At 49.5% G+C, this 19,452-nt stretch overlaps 1 protein-coding gene across 2 annotated transcripts in view; it reads right to left on the bottom strand.

The window, feature by feature from the left end:
- Positions 1–2,189: 2,189 nt before the first annotated feature.
- Cnnm4 (cyclin and CBS domain divalent metal cation transport mediator 4) overlaps positions 2,190–19,452 on the bottom strand; it is a 45,006-nt gene continuing 27,743 nt past the window's right edge. The window contains exons 2-8 of one of the 2 annotated variants that reach the window (XM_036168400.1): positions 13,606–13,749; positions 13,189–13,323; positions 11,785–11,954; positions 11,407–11,503; positions 5,181–5,362; positions 4,115–4,405; positions 2,190–3,759 (exon numbers count right to left, since the gene is read on the bottom strand). In XM_036168400.1, coding sequence (XP_036024293.1) covers positions 4,208–4,405; positions 5,181–5,362; positions 11,407–11,503; positions 11,785–11,954; positions 13,189–13,323; positions 13,606–13,749 — 926 coding nt within the window. In that variant the 3' untranslated portion in view covers positions 2,190–3,759; positions 4,115–4,207. Of the gene's footprint in view, positions 3,760–3,965; positions 4,406–5,180; positions 5,363–11,406; positions 11,504–11,784; positions 11,955–13,188; positions 13,324–13,605; positions 13,750–19,452 lie in introns of those variants that run through there. The other variant, XM_036168401.1, reaches the window with a different exon arrangement.

The raw sequence follows: 19,452 nt of genomic DNA, 5'->3' as shown, positions 1-19,452 counted from the left end.
CTTTTTATTTATTCTCTGTGTAGCTCTGGTTGTCCTTGCTCTCTATAGACTAGGCTGCCCTCAAACTCAGAGATTAGCCTGCCTCTGCCTCCTGAGGGCTGGGACTAAAGGTATGTGTGCCACCACTGCCTGGCAAAACATGTATTCATTATTATTTAAAACTCATAAATACTATAATCCCAGCACTCAGGAGGCAGAGGCAGGGTAAATGAAATTTCATGGCCAGCCTGGGCTACAAAGAGACCCTGTATTAAACAAAACATGGCCTGGGGAGATGGCTCAGTGGATAAAGGCACCTACTGCCCACCCACCTGAGTTCAATCCCTGAAACCCATGTAAAGGGAAGGGAGAATCAACTCCACAAAGTTGTCCTTTGACATCTACACACACACACACACACACACACACACACACACACACACACACACGTTTAAAATAGAAGAATGGAATAAAGCAAAACCCTCACAGCTATGGAGTCTGACCTCCCTGGCTGGCTTCTGCATTTCTTAGCTCAAACATCCCTCACTCAGTAAGATCTTCCCTGACTATATTGATTAGACTGGGTCAAGGATCCAGCCAAGACTTTCATTTGCTCATTTGACAAGCATTTCCTACCCTGAGTGCGTACAGGACAGGCACCTTTCTAAAGGCTGGGACTCTGCCAGAGGCAAAAGCTCCATCCTCGTGGCACTCAGAATCGAGCTGGGACAACAGAAAACACTCAAGTCTACAATTTAAGATCTAGCAGAAAGTGTTATACAAAGACAATAAGGAAATTTTAAGGAGATGCTATCTGACATGAAGGTAATCAAGGAAGGCTTTCTCTATGGAGGTGACATTTGAACAGAGGTTTAAATGAAATGAGGGGCAAGCCTTATAGACTGGGAAGAAATGTCCTAGGTGTCAGTGACAGCAGGGCAAAGACCTTGGGTGATGATCCTTTCCGGGACTCTTCCTCACAAAACTCACTGAGGGGTTGGGAGCAGCTCGTGTGTAGCAGGAGCTCAGCACCAAATATATCTTTGGTTTGGACAGATGGATGGCATTTCTTCCCAGCCCTGTATATACATATCTGTGTTACCCTTCCATCTGAGATATTCTCTTCGTTGACTACCGAAGTGCCTTCCTCCCTCTCCCTCCCCCCACCTCGTTAACAGTCTTCCTCTACAGCCTAGGCTAACCTCAAATTCATGATCTTACTGCCTCAGCCTCCTGTGTGCTGGGATTCCACATGCCAGCATGTCCAGCTCCACCAGGGCAATGGGAGAAAGGGAGACAAATGGAGACTAGCCACCTATTATAGAGCAAGCAAGGTCTTGTCTCAAAACCAGAGCTAGGCATAGTGGCGCACGCCTTTAATCCCAGCTCTCAGGAGGCAGATGTAGGTGCATCTTTGTGAGTTCGAGGCCAGCCTGGTCTACATAGCAAGTTCTAGGAAAGCTTGAGGTACATAATTTGAGAAAACTTGTCTAAAAACAAAACGAAAACAAAAACCAACCCCACCCCCCCAACAACAACAACAACAAAAAAAACATAGGCATGGTGGTGCACACCTGCGTTCCTAGCATTCAGGAGGTGGAGGCAAGGGGATCCACCCCAACTTGACACTCCAAGCACAAGCAAAGCAACCTCCAGTTTAATGTTGATCTTTGCTTGTTTGATTCTCTGGCTTTGGAGCACATGCTAGTTTTCAGTATGTGTGCATGCCACAAAAGGGTTCCACAGGTGCAATTCCAAGTGATATAGCGAGGAAAACCTCGGTCAGCTGTCTCAGGAGATGGACACCCCATCCCAGAAAGCACACCAGCTCATCAATGTACACAAAGTAGCCTCTGCGTGTTGTGAAAGAACATGATCCCAAACAGCCCTCATCCCCCAGAGAGGGAAGAAGGGCCATTTGCTCATCCCAGCTGCCCCATCCCAGCACTCACAAATCCAATGCTATGATATTTGATTTATTTGCCCTGCTTCTGTGGACAGCCACCATTCCACAACTCCTGTGACCACTGCCGTGACTATACCATTTTGTAAGTTAACAGTTCTGCTTGCATTCCACTTCCAGACAGTTCTAGAATGTTCAACCGCCCCTGTCCTGTCACAAGTGATATCCAGTCACTTCTGTCTCTACAGCACACAGTGAATACGTCCGGAAGCAAAACACCCAAGTTATATGCTCACCAAGACTTATATGCATTTCATTTTTTATTACCAATCAAAAATAAATTCCATATATTGTTTAGCAAATATTATCATTGTTTTGTGACAAAAGACACAAGAGTCATAACAACAAAACTCCCCGAGAGTCAAACTCATAACAATGCCAAAATAAATCACAAAAATATACAAATTAAAATCTTAATGCAAAATAAATAGGAGTCATTTGCTACGGTGACTGTGACTTGCCTACCCACTTGGATGCCACCTGCGAAGTCTTCCTTACCTGGGAAGACATACGGACCAGGCCAGTTCCAGGGTATGGCTCAGCCCAGGAACCAGAGGTTGGAGAGGAAGTGAAAAATTGCACTGGGAGGAGGAAGTCATCAGACCAGTAATATTTGGAAATAATTATGACCCTCTGCAAGAAGTGATTCTAAATGAGGGAGGGGGAGGGCGGGCTGGGAGGGGAGGGGCCTGTCTGTCGGTGGTGACTGTGTGTGTGTGTGCAGAGAGGTAGCTGTGGGAAGTGTGTGCACTTTTGCTTCACACCCACCACGTGGTTTTGCTCTACCTGGCACTTAGGTCTCTCAGGAACACAGCTGTCAGCTGCCCTAGGGACTCGGGAGCATGCTGCATCTACAGAAAACTAAGGGTTTCTTAAAGGCTTGGAGGTCTGGTGTCTTTTTCCCTTAGAGTTGAAAACCACCTTCTTCTCTGGGCTTCTAGGAGTAAATTCTGTGAGTGGAGGAGACATCGGCCTGGCCAGGGGTACACGACACCCGCAGGAGGTGGGATTCTCTGGGTACATAGACAGCAGAGTACTTGGGGTGACAGGATTCCACTGGCTGAGGAAAGGAGTGGATACATTAGGTGAAACCCTCCTTTCCAGGGGGTCCTTAAGTGGGCAAAAGAGGTCAGGTGATCCTCAGCCAGCTACACAGGCAAGGGTGTGATGACCCAGCTTGGGTGGCTTCCAACATGTCCTGTCCCCAGTCCCGAGAGGGATGAGTATAGAGATAAGAATGGGGGAGGCTGGGGAAGCAGTCTTCCTGGGTGAACTTCTGAACCCTGACTCTTCTTGCAGCTGTGGGTGGTATAGTAACTGCTAACACCTATGGTCAGATTCAGCCCTGGAACCAAAAGGAGTATCCAACCAGTCACCTCTAACGTAGGTGCTGTCCCCTCTGAGGGGAACCTTTGGTAAAACGGAGCGCATGGCCAAGAAGCAGATAAGCAACTGTAGAGCCAAAGACCACGCCTAACTCTTGGAGCCAGACCCTAACAGGAGGAAATTGTCCAAAGGGGAAGACGAGAGCCAGGGGTGCTTCTCAGCTGAGTCCTGACTCAGCAACAGAGCCTGTGGACGGAGTTCTAGGAGATCACTGGATCCTGGAGCAGAAGTAGTCCTCTCTGTTGCCGGGGTGGGTCATCATGTCCCTGAACAGCTCCCCGGCGCCTCTCAGCCTCAGTGACCTCAGTGCATGTGTCCTAGCAGGTGGATGCCAGTACCGTTTGGATCCCTGCTTCCCAGGTAGAACTGTCCTCCTCCCGGGAGTCCCCTCCTGTGGGCCCCAGGCCCCCACTGCTGCAGAAGCGTGGTTCCTAGAGCGACAGACACAGGCTGAAAGGTCTTGGCCAGGAACAGGTTATGGCTGTTGCTTCCTGGGGTGAGGAACCCTCCTCCCCTTTGGGATCTTGAAAAAAAAAATTTTTTTTTTTTTTATATAAAGTTCCTTAACCCTGTCTTCCCTTCCCAAAATGATATTTAAAAAGAGGAGCAATGAGCCTAGCTTAAAAATTCTCTCAGTGTTTAAAAAAAAAAAAAAAAAAGACAAAAACAGCCTTTGCTCACTAGCTGGGCTGGGCAGGCATCATGTCAGAGCTGTTAAGAGGTCCCCATCTGCAGCCAGATCCCCTGGGAGGGATGTCTAGTTGCTCAGTCATGCAGGATATCTACCTGCACCCCTTCTAGCCTAACAGGCTCCCCGACGTCATGTGGGCCCACTCGGGAGACCCCTGCAGGGCAGGCAGGAGTCCCCGGGCCCTCCCGTCAGATGGTACCCTCCTGGGAGGCTCTGTGCAGCAAAGAGTTGCGTTCATTGAGAAGAGTCGTGGTCTCATCCACCACAGGCAGCTCAGACTTCTCGGTAAAGTTCTCTGAGCAGGTGGCACAGCTATCTAAGGTGAGCTGAGGGCTGTTATCCATGCGGGAGGCCAACAACCCATTCTGGTACTGCTGCCTCGTGATCTGCAGAGGGAGGGGGAGAGAGAGAGAGGAGAATGGCTGTGAGGTGCAGGGCTGAGGATCCAGCTAGAGCCGGCCAGGAGAGAGGTGGCCAGGTGGAGGGCCAGAGGAGCTGGAAGGAAAGGTGTCCCAGGGGGCAGCAAGAAGGATCAGGAGGGAAGGGCACCTGCCACACAAGCTTAGGGACCCGAGTTCAATCCCCAGATCCCATGGAAAAGTGGACAGAGAGAACTCATTTTGTTCTTTGTCCTTTGACACCCCCCCCCACACACACACACACCTCACCACCACCATCATCAATTGTCCTAGGCAGGAGATTTTCAGAGCTTGAGACCAGCCTGGACTACAATCAGACCATGTCTCAAGAAAACAAAACATGCTGGGCGGTGATGGCGCACACCTTTAATCCCAGCACTTGGGAGGCAGAGCCAGGCGGATCTCTGTGAGTTCGAGGCCAGCCTGGTCTACAGAGCGAGATCCAGGAAAGGCGCAAAGCTACACAGAGAAACCCTGTCTCGAAAAACTAAACCAAACCAAAACACAAGAGGTGCTAGGAATGTTGCTCAGTGGTACACTGTTGGCCTGGCATGTGTGAGAGCCTGGCTATGTCTCCAGGACTATGAGAGAAATACAGTAAGTGACATCTAAGTTTTTGTTAAAGACAAAAAAAAAAAAAAAAAAAAAAAGAAAGAAAGAAAAAGTGTTCAGGTCTGGACTGCCCGTGCTGGCTCCAGAACAGAGCTATCTAGAGAACTGGAAAACGGTGACAGGCACTTACCTTGACATACTGCAGGTCCGTGAGCGCGCGGACACTGAAGTCAGACACATACTGGCCCAGAATGCAGCTGCCAAACTGGTTGCTGCCTGCCAGGGATGAGGAGGGTGTCATGTCTGTGTTGCGGTCTGGGTAACTGAGGGAGGCCGAGCGGCTGAGTGGAGTTGGGTGGGCTGGGGACCGGTCTGTAGGGACAGCAGATAATTAGCACAGAGCCTGCCTCCCCTGGCGCCCACCCCAGCTCCTTGTCTGACCTCAGACATGGATGTTAGGGACTCCAACTATGTCCCCACCAGGAACAGGTCACAGTTCTCAGGGGCAAACAGAAGTACACACACAGAAAACCCAACTGCACAGGGTCAGTGAGTTAGTGTGCTTAAAAGTCACATGGTAAGTGTTAAGAATGCCACCCAAAGCAAACCAACCAGAAAATAAAAACCAAGACATTTATGGCTATAAAACCCCTCATTAGTCAATATAACCCAATGATTTCCCACATGTGACATAGATAAACCACTATCTTGTTCCAATGCCAACTTATATCAAGTGACCTACACTTAAAAAAAAAATTGGAGCCGGGTGGTGGTGACTCACACCTTTAATCTCAGCACTTGGGAGGCAGCGGCAGGCAGATCTCTGTGAGTTCAAGGCCAGCCTGGTCTACAGAGCGAGATCCAGGACAGGCACCAGCACCCATGCATCAAGCCTGGTTTCCAGTCAACACTAGTAACTGGGATCTGATAAGTTCTGGCCTCCACATAGAGGCGCACACACCCACATATGCATATATATTCATGCAGACATGAATAAATAAAAAATATAGACTATTTTAAAAACTTTTTGAAGCAAGGTCTCACTGCACAGCATAAGTTGGCCTCCAATCTGGTCCTCCTCCCTCTCCCAAGCATTGGGACTATAGGTACTCAGCACCATAACTGCTGTAAACTGTGGATTTTAAGACAAAACACATATATTAAAAGGAAGGACACACAGGCTGAGCTGAGTGGCACATGCCTGTAATCTCAGAACCCAGGAGGCCAACGTGCGGAAGATCATGAATTTTAGATTAGCCTCGCTACACAGTGAAACCTTGTCTCAAGAAAAAGGAAAGACACAGAGTTTGCATTCTCACTATGAATTCTACCCTGGCAACACAATACCTGTCATGCTCTTAAGAGGGTCAGAGGTGTGCTCTCTGTGTAACCTCAACCCTGGCAGAGGAATGGGGTGAACGGGCCCTTGTCCCAGAAAGCCAGAGGTTCCAAAGGCAGCACAGACCCCCCTCCCCAGGCAAGGGCGGTAAACTCGAGTCCAGAGGAAGCGAGAAGAAACTAAGTTATCAACCATCCTGGGTTCGCAGCTTTGAGAACGCTTAGAGAACAATGAGGTGCACAGAGAAGTTGACTCTGAAGAGCGAGGGGGCTTGGTCTGAGCAGACAGGAGTGGGCTGAGTGGACCTGCTTGACAGAGCTATTAAGTTCCTAGTCACCGAGTTAGCTACAGCACAGCGGAGCCAGAAAGAACGCTGGACCCGGTGACTCCATGACAGCCTTTAAGAAGACTGTGTAGGTGCCACATGCCGCTGTGATCGTCCCGTAGAAAAAACTAGGACATACAGTCTGATGACTGATGTCTGGTTGGTGGCTCCACTACTAAAACCAGAAAACAGAGGGCCACTGGAAGATGGCTCAGCAGCTAAAGGCACTTGCCGCCATGCCTAACGACCTGAGTTCAAGCCCCTGGACCTACAGAGTGGAAGGAGAGAACTGACTCCCACAAGTTGTTCTGACTTCCCATGTGCACATGAGCGCGCGCACACACACACACACACACACACACACACACACACACACACACACTGTATTAAAATTTTAAAAATATTTCATCTTAATTTTTGGAATGACAAGATGCTCTTTAGTTAATGTTTACTAACACAACAGGAGCTGACTTTGTCTGTTTACTGGAGGACTGGGGATCAAACCCAGGGCCTGGAACACACCAGCCAAAAGCTCTATCACTGAGTAGTCCTAAGAGCTGAATTTAAAGTTCCCAGTCCTACCTGGCATGCATAACCAGCTTGGGCTACATAGCAAGTTCGAAGCCATTCTAGGCGAAAGAGTAAGATCCAGTGTTTTAAGAAAAGGAAAAGAAAATTCCAAGCATTGTAAGGTACCACGTGGGTACAGGCAACTGGACCTCAATACTCTACAGGAGAGGTTTGACCAGTAGCCACCCAGCCATCTCTCCAGCCTCTATTTTTATTTTTTAAAACAATTTTTAACAATTATTTATGTATTTTATCTAGGAGTGCTCTGTCTGAATATACACTGGCATGCCTGAAGAGGGCATTGGATCCCATTATAGATGGTTGCAAGCCACCATGTGGTAGCTGGGAATTGAACTCAGGACCTCTGGAGGAGGATGCGGTGCTCTTAACCACTGAGCCATCTCTCCAGCCACGTTATTTGAATTTTCTCTTTTAACTTGTGTGTGTGCACGTGCATGAATGAACACGCATGTGGGTACGTGAACACTACGGTGCACTCACGGAGGTAAGAGGACAACTTTCAGGAGTTGGTTGTCTCATACCTCCACAGATTCTGCGGACTGGGCTCAGCCTGCCAGGCTGTGAGGCCAGAGCTTTTACCTTCTGAGTCTTCCTGCCTGCCCTGATGAGGGGGTTTATGGAAAAGCATTCATTGTAGACACAAACATCAGGGCTCAAGCTACAGATGTATAAACTCCTGGCCATCCATGAACTAGGAATAAGAATGGGGGAGGAGCTAAGGCAGTGAGTGACACCTACGTCACCGTTTTATCATTTTTAAAACAGGGGGTCAGGATAGCACGTACTGTGGAACATTAAGAGAAAAATTCACACAAGGAAAGTAAAAGTTGAGGGGCTGGGTATTTAGCTCAGTGGTAGAGTTCTTGTCTAGTATGTATGAAAGCTTTGGGTTCTACCCCCATACACACACCCATACACACACACACACACACACACACACACACACACACACACACACGGGGTGGGGTTAAACTAATTACAAGCTGGGTGTGGTGGCCCTTTAATCCCAGCATTTGGGAGGCAGAGAGGCAGGAGGATCTCTGTGAGTTTGAGGCCAGCCTGGTCATATAGAGTGAGATCCAGGACAGCAAAACCTATACAGAGAAACCCTGTCTCAAAAACAACAACAAGGGGCTGGAGAGATGGCTCAGTGGTTAAGAGCACTGACTACTCTTCCAGAAGACCCGGGTTCAATTCCCAACACCCACATGGCAGCTCACAGCTATCTGTAACTCCAGTTCTAGGGTACTCGACATCCTCACACAGACAATACATACACTAATGCACATAAAATAAAAATAAATAAATTAAAACAACAACAACTAATTATAAAAAGGTAAAACAAGCCGGGCAGCGGCGAAACATGCCTTTAATCCCAGCACTCGGGAGGGAGACAGAGTCAGGTGGATCTCTGTGAGTACAAGGCCAGCTTGGTCTACAGAGCGAGATCCAGGACAGGCTCCAAAGCTACAGAAAAATCCTGTCTCGAGAAAAAAAAAAAAAGAAAGAAAGAAAGAAAGAAAGGAAGGAAGGAAGGAAGGAAGGAAGGAAGGAAGGAAGGAAGGAAGGAAGGAAGGAAAAAAACAAAACAAAAAACTAACAGACTGGCTTGTCAAGTTTTAGACACGCTGTCAGGGCCTGGGTTGGTTCTGACATGTGCAGGGCTCACCAGCTTGGCCAGAATCTGAGGGCTGTCTGGGTCCTTCCCACACCCTTTGCACATATGGGGACTAAATGTCTCTAACTGTTCCCATGATTCCTAGGAGAGGCCAAGTCCAGCTGCAGCACCTGGCACTTGGTTTTGTTCTAAGTACTTGCTGGTGGGAATCGCACATTTTAGTTGTTACAGAGAAAACAAAAATAATGGAAGTCGGACTCTCAGCATATTCTACATCAACTATCTCATTGATTGCCCCACCCCAAGCTCTTGAAGTGGGTAGAGTGTTAGTTCCATTTTTCAAGTGGGAAGAACAAGACAGGGGTGGAGTTTAGCTAAGAACAGTAGATAGAGAGGCAAAGGGATGGCCTTACTCTGGGGCTTTGCCTCATCCTGCCATACTGTGGTCTCACTCATTAGGCTATGAAGAAGGATGAGAAGGTCTAAGAAAGCTAATGGGATGACACGCCATCCTGCAGAGGCTTGTGAGTGGGTTGGAGCAGAGTGCTGGCCAGCTGGGCTTCATTTCCTCCAGGCTACAGCAGACACAGGCTGAGTGTGCACACTTGGCCTGGTCAGGAACAACCCTCCACTTTCAGGGCCATCATCTGAGCGTCCTATGTGTCTGTGTGTCTGTTGGGTGATGCTTTCTCAAGGACTTAAGGACCCTTGGAAAGGCCCTTCCAAGACTGTGGCAGACCCATCCAGAAACTGAGCGCTAGGCCACGCAGAGATAATACCCATTGAGAGTCAGGCTGGACCCTAGGTGTGCCTAGGAGGAAGTAAGTCCCCAGGTTCCTAGGGCAGTCATTAGTGCAGCTGCAGTACAAAGATCTAGCACCAGGTGGCACTGTGCACTTCTCTAGCATGCCATGTTACCTGAGAGCCAGGAGAGCAGGGAGTTCAGCTTGCCAGGGGAACACCCAGCCTGCACAGGAGGCACTGGAGCAACAGAGGAGGAAGTCAGTGACCTGGGAAGGGTCACAAGCCACAGGAACAGGATGGAGAGGCAGATCTGATGGGCCAGGCTACCTCAAGCAGGATAAAGTGGGAATGGGCCACAGTCCCATCTAAGGGACACACTTAGATGGGAAGGATGCTCAGGACAGACCAAAGAGCCCTATGCAGAGAAAGTGTGTCCAGAATCATCGCCCCTGCCTTCCAGCCACTCCACACGGAATGTCATGACCTAGGGTCAAGTGACTGTGCCCAAGACCCAGAGCGTTCTCTACATCAGCACTGGGAGGAGTCCCTTCCACCGTCCTCCCTCCTGAACAAGAGCTCCCCAAACATTAGGTGGGCACACACCTAGAATCTCAGCGTCAGGAGGCAGAGGCAGGAGGATGAAGAGTTCCAGGCCAGTTACAAAGCAAGACCATCCCAAAATATCAAAAATCCCCTAAGCACAAAAACAAAAACTAACAAAAAAAAAAAAAAAAAAAAAAAAACCCAAAACCCAAGGATGCTCTCAGCAGGAGCAGCTCAATTTTCCTTAGACCTGGTATGTTCGGGCAAGGTGCACCTGCTCTGTAGACCAACTTGTTTGCCCTTGACCTTAGCCCCAGGAGCCAGCAATACCCTGGCTCATCCTAACACGTGGGCAGAGAAAGCAGTGGTTATGCTGTGTTGGTATTCCTGGATGCCCTGGCCTTGTGCATTGGGAGCTTCTTGTCAAAGGATATGACAAATGGGGCACCAGGCTTCTCTAAGAGTTACAGCTAATACCCTATTGGCATACCCTGTTCTAGGCACCAAAGATGGCTTTTATTCTTCCCCCTGCTACAGTAGGCTGGCACACCTCTGCCAAGGTCAGAGTGTTCACACAGGGTAAAGTCCAGGAGGGTGAGACTTGCTAGTGTGCCAAGGTCTCTCCCTTCCCCAGGACCTCTGAAACAGGGGACACCTGAGCCACCCAGGACCAGAGGTCATCCTTGAGGGGACCCCGCTCCCAAAGCCTGCTCCTACTTTCAGAACCAACCCCGACCCAACTGCAGTCACTGAGGCCCTGGAAAGCTAAAGTCATCTCCAACTTAGCCAGGCCAGCAGGCTCTGTGCTACCTCCTGACACCAGTATTCTTGTGCACCCCAATTCCCTAGTCCTTCATGTGCTTCCTATCCTACCCTGAGGTTTTAGTCAATGATGGAACAGGGCTCTCCTACTGGTCCAGTTTAATCTCATCATGCTGCCTGCAGTCAAAGGTCATTGATCATTTCAATTTCCAAAGCCCAGGAACTGCCTGACTCCCTGACCATCTCTGTCTGCACACTCCTTCCCACAGTGGCTGGTCCCCTCACTACCTCAGGGTACCCTCTCTGCCTCTCTTGCCTTCAGCCTTCCAATGGGGAAAGTCATTCTGTTCCCCTAGGCTGGGCAGCTCTGACCCTTACCTGCCTCCTTCTGCTATGTATGAGCCATCAAGGCTGCCTAAAGGTCAGGGTCAGTGTCGCTGGGTCCCAAGTGTTACAAGCGTCAGTGGGTCACCAGGACCTGGCCTACAACTCACCCGAGGCTGGCGAGGATAGGGCCATGGTCCCATAGTACGAGAAGGCACCCGTCTCAAACTTCATGTTCTCCTTTCCCGCTTCTACCTCCACCTTCCCCTGAAAGAACGTGGGGTTAAGATTACGACATGGCTTAGGGAGCTGGTCTGAGGCCCGTGTGGCAATGAGAGAGGAGTTAGACCGAGGCATCTCTACAAAACAGGAGAACGCTGGCCCCAGAGCCTGCAGCATTCAAGGCCTTGACCTCTGGGCACAGGAGTGGCCTCTTGGGGAGACTCTGGGCAACCTGGAGCACAGGTTCACACTCTCCAGCGGCTCATGGGAAGGGGGACATGCAGGCGCTGGAGGGGTGCGGCCTGTGCAGTCAGAGGTTGGCTCACCTGCAGGATGAGGATGAAGTAGTCAGCCGCCTTGTTCCGGGTGTACAGGTAATGGCGACTGTAGTATTTATTGTGTTCATCAAACCTGAGCTCCTGAATGACATCTGGGTATTTGAGCAGCCGGAGCAGGATCTTCTCTGATATCAGAGACGGGCTAAACTGGGGCACCTCTGCAGGAAAGAGAGGAGACTTCATACGGCGCTTGGACCAGGGGCCCTCAGCTGGGTCATTGCTGTGCCAACATCTAAGCGGTCCCGGCCACTCTGTACTAAGAGGGCTTCCTCCCTGCTTGGGCTGTTGCTTCAGGCTTCTAGTACTAACAATACTAGTTAGTATAGTAATAACAATAATACTAGTTATTGTTGGTACTAGAGCCATGTAGGCTGACAGACTCCATGCTGCTTGGATGGAGTCTGTCAGCCTACATGGCTCTAGTACTAACAGTCGTGACCTTGGGCAGGTAAGTGTACTCATGTGTCTCAGTTTTCTCATCAGTAAGATGGGGACGAAACTTCCCTGGGTGGTTTCCTGTTAAAGTGAGACAGCACAGCATTTAGACACGTTCTTCCCTTGTGCATGTTAATTAAGTGTTCCTACAATTATAACTCTCTGCACCAGCGGTGACCAGCGAGAAAACACAAAGGGAATGGAATTCTTGCACCTATAGAAAGAGAGCCAGAAAGGAAGCTGGAGGAAGGGTGGCAGCATGGGTGGTCAGTGTTCTTCTGAACTGTCACCCAGGGCCCAAAGGGTGCTTAGAATTAAAGATGATAAAAGAAAAATGTCACTGATCTACAAGTCAGCTCTGCAGGCTGATCTGCGGGCACAAGCCTTCCCCTGCATATGGATGGAAGCTGGAGGGGTAAGCATGGTGCTGTGCACAGGCTCTTCAGGGCAGGTGAGCAGGCCAGCAGTGGGCAGTGTATATGGCAGGATCACAGCCTGAAGGGCCTGGGGCTCCCAGGTACTCCCTTGGATGTCTCAGTGATTGCTTTGTAAACTAACTAGACTGTTCCTCCACGTCTGTGGTAGCCACTCATGGTGAGTAGACCAAAGAAGGAAGAGGGATCATCTCCAGACCGTCCCAAAGTGAGTATGTGCTGGGCAGTGGTGGCCCACGCCTTTAACCCCAGCACTCAGGAGGCAGAGGCAGGCGGATCTTTGTGAGTTCGAGGCCAGCCTGGTCTACAGAGCGAGATCCAGGTAAAGGTGCAAAGCTACACAGAGAAACACTGTCCTGGAAAAACCAAAAAAAAAACAACAACAACAACAAAAACAAAAACAAAACAAACCAAAACCAAAACCAAAACAAAGTGAATATGTCCCAGCACTCACAGAGGCCCAGGCTGCTCCCTTTGTGACTATACTCCCATCCAGCAGGAAAGGCACTCCCCACACTCTTACCTGTAGCCAGGAAGCGATGAGCAGCCAGAAGAAGCTGAGGTGAGATTTTCACTTTGAGTTCATTGTCAGCATCCTTGAAGGCAGAGAAGTCACGTTTGTTCTTTATAGATACCCGTTTCCGGGTTCGATTGTCAGCTGTAAGAGGGAGATCTGGAATTAAGATCCCTGACCCCTGAGGACTGGAACCGGACCCTCTAGTTCCTTGGCCTCTCTCCACAGGGAGGGCAGAGGAGGACTCCTGTCACTCTGTTCAGCATCGTGTCCCCTTCCTCACCACAGCCAGTGAAAGGCACCTAGCTAGCTACTAGGCCAGGGGGCCAGGGCCTCCACACCCCTGTACTGAAGTCTTTCTACCCAGGGATACCAGGTTTCAGAGACACAGTGGGATTCTGGGCCTGTGGAGAGGGCGCAACTCACTGTACATGTCCGACTCATCCAGGATCTCCGACTTGATGATCTCCTCGATGACGTCCTCCAGCGTGACCAAGCCCAGCACCTCGTAGAAGGGGTCACAGTCACCTTCGTTGTTCACCTTCTGAACGATGGCCAGGTGCGACTTCCCTGTAGGAGGGGACGCTAAGTCAGGCACGAACTCCCTCAATACAAGGTCGACACACTTCGGGTTGAGTTGCAGGCGCAGAGTCACTGTGGTTTTCTTTCCTTTCCTGGTTCCTGATGCCTGCTTCTACAAGCAGATACTGCTCTTGTGGACGGGAAGACCACAGAATTTCTAAATGCATTACAGTACACTTGGGACCCTTTGTTTGAAGAGGATGGAAACTGGGTGCGGTGACTCACATCTGTCATCCCAGTACTCAGGAGGTGGAGGCAGGAGGATTGCTGCAAGTTTGAGGTCATCCTGGGTTACACAGTCAATCCCAGGCCAGCCTGGACTATATATAACCCCCTGTCACATACCAAAAAAGAAAAACAAACCAAAGGAGGATAAAAATGACAGGAAAGTGAGAGGCTACAGTACAAGGCCACAGGAGGCCCTTGGTCAGGGGCATGCATATGCCAGCTGGACAGAGGGTCTCATACTGCCCAGGGCCTCATGGACCACCACACTCAGTTCACTCACACAGCTCTGCCTTGCAAACTCCCTGCAGGGAACCAAGGATTGCTACACTGCCCAAAGCCAAGGCTCTGGGTCTCTAAGCCATGAACTCACTGTATTAGGCCAGGCCCACAATTGGAAAGACTTTGCGGCCAAGGTCCTGTCGCGGCCTGGGTTCAGGTCCTGAGACGGGGAAGGGGTGTTGGCACAGGTACAAAGAAATGAATTGTCCGACTACCAGATATGAGTTTCACACAAGCGGCCAGCCCTGAATAGCTCCAGCTGTCTTTATTTATATATCAAAAACAAGCAAACTTTTCCCATCCTCCAATGTTAACTCCGGCAAAAACAAAAATGTCAAATACGTTTTCTTCTAACGTTTACACCAAAACATCTTTAAACCAAAAACACTTATTATTTTGCTAGCTTGGCCAAATATTGAGCCAGGCACATCCTGTCTTTACAAAACTAAAAGGCATTTGACGTAGGCACACGTTTTCAAGAATTACAATCCCATTCAAAACATATTTACAGAAATAGGGGTGATCTGCCTGCGATCCTGTCAGCACTGAATCAGAACAACTGCTGGGGTCTGAAGTGACATCCCCAGACAAGAAATCCGAGAAGCATCCCAAGTAATTTTAAGAGAAAGTATTTGAGAAAAAAAATGAATCCAGGAATTCTTGTGATTTCCAGGAATGATCACATCTGTCCCATGTGTGATTGGCAAGAGAATCATCAATATTATGAGAGAGAAGAGAGCATGCATGCCGAGAGGTCCCAGCAGTACTCTGTGCTGTCCTGAAGTCCACTGGTCCCTGCCGAGTGAGACTGTCCCCATGGGCTTTTGCTTCATCAGGAGACATGTTGGACAAGCACTCAGATACTGGTCAGAAACTAGGCCTCACGGCTTCCAACACGGCTCCCAAGACAGAGTTGAGAGGTCGGTGAGTCGGGACCTTCTGCAGGTACTGTGGAAGGAAATGCTTCTCAGGCTGTCTATGAGGTGCCTGGCTCGCATACCCCAGGGAACAAAAACAGGAACAGCCATGAAGGGCTTGACCCACTCTAAGAATGAAAGGGTGTGCTTGTTAGGGCACATATATACACACCCACCCACCACCCACCACACATGGAGGCTGACAGCCGACTGAGGAGAAAGGGCACATATATACACACCCACCCACCACCCATGGAGGCTGACAGCTGACTGAGGTGAAAGGGCACATATATTTACACCCACCCACCACCCAAGGAGGCTGACAGCCAACTGAGGTGAAAGGGCACATATATACACACCCACCTACCACCCACCACACATGGAGGCTGACAGCCGACTGAGGAGAAAGCTCTGGAGATATCTTCAGGTGAAGTCTGGGTCTCCCAGGTGGCTTGCCCCATCCCCCAAACTAACGTTCAGGCCTCACATTCAGGCTAGAATTCATTTGAAACACTCTCAGGAGGGGGTGTTTGCCAGGGTTTTCAGGCCACAGAGAGTGCCTGGGTCCCCAAGAGGACTGACTCTTCAGAACGCCTTAGGGCCCCCTGAGGAGAAGGGGAAGAATTGAGAACTGTGGCAGCTCGACCTACAGGATGGGGGAGCACTGCTTCCGAGGATTTTACATATATGCCAGTTACTATGCCACCCACAGGCTGTAGGCGGAACCACATCTGCACGCAATGATAAATTCTCCAGTGCCAGTCTAGAGAGGAAGCAACAAAAGCAAGATATCTGCCCGAACCAAGACCTTGGTATCCAACCCCAGGACCTCTTCTCACTGAGGAGTGTCTCTCGGGCGAGCAACATGTCCAGGGGCTTGAGCTCCGCTGACTAAACAGGGCCAGGAATAAAAAGCAAACATCTCTTAGCATCTTCCAGACTGGCACCACTTACACCCGACTGATGATGGCCAGTGTGTCCGTGGGGGCGATGTGGTAAGAGGACCTCACATTCAGTGTAGCTGGTGGACGGGTAACAAGACGTACCAGTTAAGCAGACAAACTGTCTCAAAATGAGGGGTCTGTAACCTTGGACTCAACATGCCACTTCTAAGAATTTATCCTATAGAGATAACTGTCACAAAAGCACAACCACACAGAAGAAAGGGTGCCCATCACAAACCCAAAGCAGAACCCTCCTAGATCAGCAGACACAAGGACCCTAGACAGGAGCGCCCGGCTGCTCTTAGAGTGAGATAGAGCTGGATGGACAAAATGCACACCGGAGCCCCACACGCGCTCCGAAGTAGTAGAACAACGTCATCAGCTGCCTAGGAATGAAGAGGCGTTGGAGCTTGAACGGCCCAGGAGCAGCTAGAAGGGGTGATGGGCTCCTATTTTGACAGTGTGCGGAGTTTGGGGGAGGGGCCTCTGAACCCTCTCTGGCCCTTGCTAGGCTGTTCTATTAGAGGAGTGTGTTCTAGCTAAGGGTCTGAGCAATAGCTCAGGGGTGGAATGTGTGTCCGGTGTGCTCGAGCCCCGGTCCTCATCCTCAACACTGCAAAATAAAACCTGGGAGGAAAAACTACAAGGACAAAGGGAAACCAATGGGAGTCTCTCGGGTGGGTAAAAGTCTGTCTCTGGTCCAGGCTGTATCACTGTATCACCATCGTCGGCATCATCATCATCATCATCACCATCACCTTCTTCTCTTTTAGATTGTTAATTTCTTAATTATGTGTATGGGGGGAGGAGATATGTGTGTGTGTGTGTGTGTGTGTGTGTGTGTAGCTGCCCGCAGAGCTGAGAAGGCACCAGAGTCCCTGAAGCTGGAGGCATTGGTGGTTATGAGCTGTGTTGTTGGGAAGTAAACTGGGAAGAGTAAGTGCTCTTAACCAGAGAGCCATACCTCCAGCCTGTAACTTTTGACAAGGTCTGGGGAGTAGCATCCTGGTAGGACTGGAATTCAATTACTACCCACCCTTCAGTGAATTCCTGGAAAGAGCCACAGGTGCTGAGCAAATCTTAACACACAGTCATGGTTTTACTGGGACTACAGGAAAGGCTGGTGGCTTCTGTAAAGGGCGGAAACACCCACTGTAAATAGAACAAGCTGATCCCTGAACAGCCACTGAGCTTTCCCGACCCTGCCTCCTCTTTGTGGCTTCTTTGTGGGATCCATTGCTACACTCAGGCACCTTCTGGTGGCAGCCACCCACGTGACAGGCACTTTGTAGGTATGTCACCCTGGGGAACCACTGAACAGTCAGCCCTGATCTATGCCAAGAATTCTGGACACTGGCCCTAAAGATGGCTTGCCCACTGGGCCCTACAAAACAAAACAAAACAAAACAACAAGCCGGGTGGTGGTGGCACACGCCTGTAATCCCAGCACTCAGGAGGCAGAGGCAGGCGGATCTCTGTGAGTTCGAGGCCAGCCTGGTCTACAAAGCGAGTTCCAGGACAGCCTCCAAAGCTACAGAGAAACCCTGTATCGAAAAACAAACAAACAAACCAACACAATAACAACAAAACCGTTCCTGGCTAAGAAGCTGTTCAGGACCTTCTGCTGGGCCAGCTCAACCCCCCCCCCCCCACACACACACACACTATGTGCCTTTTTCTAATATGCTTTGTCAAACGGAACACCTGTTTGTCCTGGCAGAACCTTCTTCCCCTGTGGAAGAACCTTCTGTCAAGGTCACCAGTGGCCTTCCCTGGTGAGGTTTCATTCTGAGAGGACCCCTTGCCAGTGGGTCCTCCCTCCCTCCTGGAAACCCCTTCTCCCATTGGCAACAGACACTGCTCTGCTGTGGCTGACCCCAGGGCTTCTTCCTTTTCTCTGATCTCTAGTTAGTTTTGTTTTCCCACCCCTAGACAGGGTTTTTTCTGTGTAGCCCTCTGGCTGTCCTGGAACTAGCTCTGTAGACCAGGCTAGCCTCAAACTCACAGAGATCCACCTGTCTCTGTCTCCCCAGTGCTTTGATTAAAGGTATGCACCACCACCCAGCCTCTAGCTTGTTTTATAATTAAAACAACAACAACAAAAACAAACTTATGTGTATAAGTGTTAACCTGGATGGATGGATGGATGGATGGATGGATGGATGGATGGATGGATGTACATTACATGCATGCTTGGTGCCCCTGGAGGCCAGCAGAGGGCGTCAGATCCCCAGAACAGAACTGGAGTTAGAGCAGCTGTGGTTTGTTTTTGAAATAACGTATACCACGTAGCGCATGCTAACCTTGAACTCATGGTTCTCCTGACTCAGCTTTTTAAGTGCTTGGATTACAAATGTGTGTAGAGGCATGTCACTATGCCTGGTTCCTCTCAGACCTCTTAGTGCTGGAGGGCTGAGTCTTTGAAGCTGGTGCCTTGCCTAGTGACTTAAGTAGTCATATGTCAAGATATCTTAAAAAATAAAAAAAGCTTTGTTTTGTTGAGGCAGGGTCTCATGTATCTGAGAATCACCTTGAACTCCTGACCTTCCTGTGACTACCTCCCAAATGCTGGGGTTATAGGCCTGCACATCCTGCCCAGTTTACATAGTGCTCATGATCCAACCCAAGGCTTCATGCAGGCTAGTCAAGAAGCACTATACCAATTGTGCTACATTCCCAGACTCTAAGTAAAATTCTGTAGCTCTCTCCTGTGCACCACCCCCAACTTTTCTATTCATTTGCAAGCTAAAAGCCTTGCACCTAAAGGCTGAGAGCTAGCTCACATGCCCCTAGTCTTTCTCATCTCTACCCATTTTGTCCATTTCCATCTTTCCCTATCCCCTTTCATCTCAACTGCAGAAGAAAGATAGTAAGTGAAGGGAAGGAGAAAGGGATACAGACATGAGAAAGAAACCTTTTAGGTTTCAGTAATTTTGAAGTTCCCATACTGCTGACTTACCATTTGGAGTAAACAGATTTCTGGGGAAGAAAGGACATCAATGGGCTTAACCATCACGGGCCACTGCCTGCTGAACTAGCAAGCAACCTGCCCACCAAGGTGTGCCCGCTGCTGCAACAGTGGCATGACTGTTAACGGGATAACCAACCACTTTCCAACTGATTTGAAGCCTGCTCCAAAGGGGAGAATTCATGTCTGGTACAGTAAACTTGGTCAAAAGCCCACACCTGGAAAGTCATAGGCCCCACGTTGAAGCTTAGAGTTGTTTGGCTATTAAACTGTTTTCTAAATATTTGTTTGTTTATATTTACACCCACAGATTTGTGCTGCTCTCAACCTCAGTCAGAGAAACTCTTTACAGTAG

This window comes from Onychomys torridus, chromosome 18 (assembly GCF_903995425.1).
Source record: "Onychomys torridus chromosome 18, mOncTor1.1, whole genome shotgun sequence".
In the NCBI taxonomy this organism is placed as follows: domain Eukaryota; kingdom Metazoa; phylum Chordata; class Mammalia; order Rodentia; family Cricetidae; genus Onychomys; species Onychomys torridus.
This window is presented reverse-complemented; position numbering and strand designations above follow the sequence as displayed.